Source organism: Haliotis rubra, unplaced genomic scaffold (genome assembly GCF_003918875.1).
Source record: "Haliotis rubra isolate DU_JTF1 unplaced genomic scaffold, ASM391887v1 Scf312, whole genome shotgun sequence".
In the NCBI taxonomy this organism is placed as follows: domain Eukaryota; kingdom Metazoa; phylum Mollusca; class Gastropoda; order Lepetellida; family Haliotidae; genus Haliotis; species Haliotis rubra.
In genome coordinates, this window is record NW_025766983.1 from 654,404 (window position 1) to 660,774 (window position 6,371).

The 6,371-nt window shown below is 42.3% G+C and overlaps 1 protein-coding gene across 1 annotated transcript in view; it reads left to right on the plus strand.

The window, feature by feature from the left end:
- LOC124283273 (germinal-center associated nuclear protein-like) overlaps positions 1–6,135 on the plus strand; it is a 33,818-nt gene extending 27,683 nt beyond the window's left edge. Inside the window, 8 exon segments of the mRNA XM_046719300.1 lie at positions 65–499; positions 868–1,045; positions 1,386–1,417; positions 1,491–1,617; positions 2,399–2,597; positions 3,165–3,339; positions 4,670–4,772; positions 5,078–6,135. Of these exon segments, the coding sequence (XP_046575256.1) occupies positions 65–499; positions 868–1,045; positions 1,386–1,417; positions 1,491–1,617; positions 2,399–2,597; positions 3,165–3,339; positions 4,670–4,772; positions 5,078–5,595 (1,767 nt within the window). The 3' untranslated portion in view covers positions 5,596–6,135.
- Positions 6,136–6,371: the final 236 nt, after the last annotated feature.

Below are 6,371 nucleotides of genomic sequence, written 5' to 3' on the forward strand. Positions count from 1 at the left end.
TAATATTGCTTAGTATGGCATTAAAATGTTCTTTTGTCCAGTATCTATATGTTGGTTGTTTTAGGGTGAGGTGTTGAGTTTGTACCATTCCAAGGTAAAGGGTCAAGGGAGACAACCCTTGCAGGTGGGTGTATGTGTGCGGACTGTAGTGGGAACTCTCAACAAGAAGGAGGTACAGAAGATGGAAGAGAAGCGCCTCCTGCTGGGCAGCGCAGGAATCCTCTTCGTCCTTCCTCCAGTGGAGGATAACCAATCCTACTGGAAGCAAGCCACGTCTCGGCTTGCAGGAGTTCTACATGCTAAACCCAAGTCTCCTGCACTACCATTGGTCATTGTTGTTCCTGAATCAGCCAATGGGAGCTTTTCTGTGAGTGAGCTTGTACAAAGACTGGAGATGGACAGTTTCCAGGATGACGGGCTGGTGTCGGAAGTGAACAAACTCTCCCTCCATGCAAGTGTTGCGGAGCTGGAGTCGGACCTCCCTCAAGCTGCTGACAGGGTGAGGACAGGCACCTTGTTCAACATCACATCGATATGTTTGAAATTCACATATATTAAGAAAGGTAAACACCATGGGTACTCCTTATTAGAATTGGTCCCCAGCAGCATGTGCAATTCGTAAGAGGTGACGTAATGGGTCAGGCTGTCAAACTTGGTTGACTGCATGTTAGTGAAACAACGAGGAATGACTGGATGGTCTTGTGTAGGGCTGAATATATGGGCCTCTGCTTACAGAGTTCCTGGATGGGTCCTAAGTTTGGAAAATCTAAATAGTAGGGCAAATGAGTTATAAAACTTTGTTGACATTTCCCCAAAAACTTGTTAGATATCAGCTCATGTGTATTGTGATTTCTGATTGGTTGACAGTTGTCTGAGAGTCTGGTGTGGCTGGTGGATCACATGGCGGAGTTGCCGACGCTGCTGAAGGCACGGGTAGATGACTACGTGGAGGAACTACTACTGCAGGAATACTTCACCCCTGTCCTGCGCAAGAAACCTCCAGGTGAGCCACAACAAGGAGAAACACACTCACTCACTGCACCAGGTGAGGAGGGAGGGCCACACAGTCACTCACTCACTCAATCAATCAATCAATCAATCAATTATTCAATGAATCTTACCAGCTTCCAACACCCTGCTCCATTATGTGCATGAGTGATGATTGACATGATGCAGATGTAGTTTTTAGCAGGGAATAATATTCAACCATTAGTTCAAGTAGTTTAAGGAAACTATTTCACCTTTTTGTAGTCAGCATGGATGTCTTGACTGACAGGGATAAAACAATGTTACCATGAATACATTAGATCATGCTGGAAGTAATTAGAACAGCACCACGATGTCAGTTCATTGTGACACTGCTCAAAAAGTATACTTTACTGCAGGAAGCACAGCCAGCACCCTCTGTGAAAACTGTGTACATCTGTTGGATGGTGTACTCTGCCTTCCATATCAGACTTGTGTCATATGTTACTGACTGTATGTTGCAGGCTCCGAACACCCTGATAACTCTCTACAACTGTGTAGTGGAGCATCTGGCTGAGGTGGCGTCGTCTGCTCATCTTACTGCCATCTCTTGTCCCATCCCTGAGTTTGTTTGGTGCTTCCAGAAAATAGGTAGGATAGTTTTGTTATTGCTCCATATTAGTAAATACAAACTTTTATGTAGTTACATCTGATATTTGGAGTCGGACCTCCCTCAAGCCACTGACAGGGTGAGTACAGGCACCTTGTTTAACATCACGTTGACGTGATAATATACAGTTTACAGAAATGTGACTGAAATAGATCCAAGATTAGATGATATGGATACGATATGAGATGGTAAGGATACGATGTGAGATGGTAAGGATGCGATGTGAGATGGTAAGGATGCGATGTGAGATGGTAAGGATACGATGTGAGATGGTAAGGATACGATGTGAGATGGTAAGGATACGATGTGAGATGGTATGAGATGTGAGATGGTAAGGATACGATGTGAGATGGTAAGGATACGATGTGAGATGGTAAGGATACGATGTGAGATGGTAAGGATGCGATGCGAGATACGATGTGAGATGGTAAGGATGCGATGTGAGATGGTAAGGATAATGTGAGATGTGATGTGAGATGGTAAGGATCTGATGTGAGATGGTAAGGATACGATGTGAGATGGTAAGGATACGATGTGAGATGGTAAGGATACGATGTGAGATGGTAAGGATACGATGTGAGATGGTAAGGATACGATGTGAGATGGTAAGGATACGATGTGAGATGGTAAGGATACTGATGTGAGATGGTAAGGATGATATGAGATGGTAAGGATACGATATGAGATGGTAAGGGTGCAATGTAGGATAATATGGATCCAATATAAGTTGGTCTGGACCGTCAAGTGATGTGTATGTTACAGAGTTGCCAGCCTCCCACTGGAACACCTCTGACCACCTGAGTCACCTGTATGAGGAGATCTCCATGCTTCAACTCCCTCGCTTCCGCTACTACAACTACCACAGCAACTCCTGGGAGCAGGTGTGCTCCGACGTGTGGGCCTTCGTCCAGGACGTGGTCAAGCAGAACAAGGGGAAGAACACTGTCCATCTTGCCACAAGGTAGGGGTCTTCCTGTGCACTTTCTCCACCTTATTCCACCGGGGTGGGGGTTCATGGGGTAGCCTATTGGTTATAGCATCCGCTTGTCATGCTATAGACCCGAGTTTGATGCCCCACATGGGTACAATATGTGAAGTCCATTTCTGGTGTCCCCTGTGGTGATATTGCTGGAATATTGCTAAAAGCGTTGTAAAACCATACTCACTCACTCACTCACTCACTCACTCACTCTCACTCACTCACTCACTCACTCACTCACTCACTCACCCCTCTGGACTATCCATTTTAAGTTGTTCAAAAAATGAATAATTGTAGCAGAAATACTGGTAATGTTAGGATTACTCTGCTACAAGTGACAGTAATGTTTCTTCACCTTCATAATACTGTACTCAACTTTCTAAGAGGATATTAACAGGTTTCTTTCAAAAGGATTGCATATAATACATCTGCAAAGTGAAGAAATATGTTGAAAGCCAAAATAAACTGCTTTTCTCTTTACATCGGTTAAAAAATAATTCAAGTCAACCTTGACCTTGCGAGACTCACCCATGGTGACTTTGTCTTCAGGATCAAGAGTTTACTGCAGAAGGTATGGGAGGAATTTAATGATGTGTGTTACCTGACTGAGGGGGAAGATAGGTGTGAACCCACCTATGTCAACATGCCCTGGACGGACGTCATCGACGCCTGCATCAACTACAGAATTTCCTGTCTCCCCATCATTGACAAACATTCACAGGAGGTGAGTACTTAGCATAAGTTCAAACTCTTGATGTCTGTGTGTCACTTGCTGTAGATTGATGACAAGTTGAAGTTTCAATTAGGGGTGTCGCGATACGCAAATGTATTGATGCATCGATACATTTTTACTGACGATACGATACGTGATACATGCTTGCGTGTATCGATTCCTATTTTAAAACTTTATCGATTCAAATTTTTATGCTATATTCATCTCCTTCAAAGTCTTGATAGTAAAGTTATACGAGACCGCTCTGATAAATAGATGTAGCTAGCTTTACTTAAAAAATAGGTTTGAAACTAACAGCTTTTGTGATTGGCTAGACTATTTTGATGGACCAATCAGCGAGCCGGTAAGGTAATGCTATGAAAAGGCGCGAAAATTATGTATGGCGATATGTATCGTATCGTGACCTTAAAATCGTGATACGTATCGTATCGTGAGATTGGTGTATCGTGACACCCCTAGTTTCAATTCTTCTAACTGAAAGACAAATATTAAAACAACCCGTTGTTCATTACCTTTTTTAGTTTATGTCTTCCTTGGTGACAGATGTGGGAATCAATTGAAACAACATAAAGAAACTGCTGGAAACTTTTTGTGATATTTGATTGGTTAACCAAGCGATGAGTTTTGCTTTTGTTTCGATAAAATAGAAAAAGAGATGGGTCACACCATGTGATGGACAGCTATTTGTTTTTTTATTGATACTAGATAGGTGGAGCTTGTTTTTGATTATTGTACTGAACAGTGTCGCTGATTGTCTACTTTTCTCTGTTAAATAAGTCTGTAAAGTATTGTTGCTGACATATTTCTTTACATACTTTAAAACAACAACAAAGTATGTATCATGGGCCCAAGGGCTCTTTATTGAATAAAATCTGTCTTTCTGTCTATTTCTTTACAACTTTTTGTGTTAATGGAAAAACGTGGAAACCTAAGCAGCCTTACAGTGTCCACAACATTTTTTATGATTATACCTCCATAAATGCAGAATATACAGAGGTCAGTTTTCAAATAATCTTGGCTTCATCACTCATACCTTCCCACAGAATTCTGCTGATCTAGGAGAGGAAGGGAAATGTTGCTTCACATTGCATTCAGTTGATCGAATCCCCCATGTTAAGCACCCTCTCCAACTGTCATGTGTCACATCTTTCACATTCTCCAACTGTTGTATCTCACGTCAGGACTCCATGTCTCAGCACCCTCTCCAACTGTCATGTGTCACATCTTTCACATTCTTCAGCTGCTGTATCTCACGTCCGGACTCCATGTCTCAGCACCCTCTCCAACTGTGATCTCTCACATTATGTCTGCTATGTTTCAGAACCCGCCCCGGGAGCTGGTCGTGTATTACTCAGAGGAAGAGTTTAATGACTTTGCCGTCCCCGAATCCTGGAAGGAAGCCATGTTTGACAGCAATATTGATTGTAAGTGGCAAATGAGTGATGGTTGAACAATGCACAGTCATCTGTTCCTAGTCATGTTAGAGGTTCAAGCATACTAAAGAAAATACGACTCTTTATCTGTTATTTCATGTCTGAAAATGTCCATAATAATATTTCAAAATTTTCCACAATAAATTTGACTTTCAACAAAGGGCTCTTATCATAACTCAGTCTTCGGCTTTTTATATTAAACATGTTCCAATCTTAATATCATTTGGTGACTTTGCTCCTTCAGAGCTGGACAACAACACTGATTTAAGACAATGTGCAATTTCTGTCTTGTGAAGGTCGTACAGTGATGGAGACTGTGGAGAAAGCCGTGGAGAAGAAGCATGAGAAGTGTGCTGCCAAGTCCGAGGAGGAAGAGATACCAGTCCTCATGACCATGACGGAGGGCTACTACGAGTCTGACAGTCTTCGGTCTCTGACGTCAAAGTGTTCCTCTCTCATGACCTCCATAGCAGCAGAGAAGGAAAAGGATCGCAAGTTTGAGAAGTACCTGGAGTCCTTGTTGCTGGATGGAAACATGGAGATGGATGGTGGGATGGATGGGAACTTCCTGCCCGTAGCATCAGGAGGAGCCTGTGACTGGTACCCTGTGTCAGGGGTGAAGACTCATCAGGTTCTGGGCAAGAATGGTGTGAAGGATCCAGAACCAGACCAAGATGTGGAAGCTGAACACTGTGAGGAGGATGCTGACATGACCATCGGTGGGAGAATGAACAGCCTGAAGGACAAGGTGGATGCCTTTAGACAGGAGAGTCAACTGTTTGAAAAGAGGCTGGAATTCTTGTTGAATTCTTGATGGAGGATTGAACCGATCAGCAGCCATGTGATGGTGGATGCAGAAGTTCCTGGCAGGAGAGGTGGTCAGATATCTGTGTCTTGTTCCAAGCTTTGACCGACACATGGATGGCTAATTCTCCGTGGGCATAGCAGAACATTATTCCATGTATGGACAAACTTCTGAATATGTAGTGCTTCTCACAGACACTTAGATCTTTGAAACAAAGTGCTGAATGGTATATTCTGGTACCGGTGCCTGAACATCTGTGGTGCATTTCCAATTTCAAAGATGTTGTTGCTAGAAACCATGTGCTGTTTAACCAATTGTACAGTTATCGAATCATGGCATTGTGAATTCATCGCATTATTTTCCTGATTCATGATCTCCTGAATGAACAAACATCACAATTTCACATAAATCATTGTCATGCTGTAATTTGTGTATATTTAATGAGGATTTAAATTTGCATCTGAAGAAATGTCAAACCGTTTTGTAATCAAGTCGAGGTGTTTGAGCCTTTGCAGAAAATACTTTGAAATTAAATTGTGTTGCATTCCATATTGTGTCTTTGTCTTCTATTTTTACAGTGATATAACTCCAGTGAAATGTAGTTGGAGTTGTATAATGGTTAAACGTTTGATTGCCAGATCAGCAGAATGTATGGAACATGTCTCTGGCCATATTGGACACGTATGTCTTTAAAGAAAAGAATCTGGCTTATGGAGTCTCAGGTTTGGTGTTGAATAGCTTCACCGTTACTGGTGCTTGTTGTAAGATCAGACTAAATGTGTAAA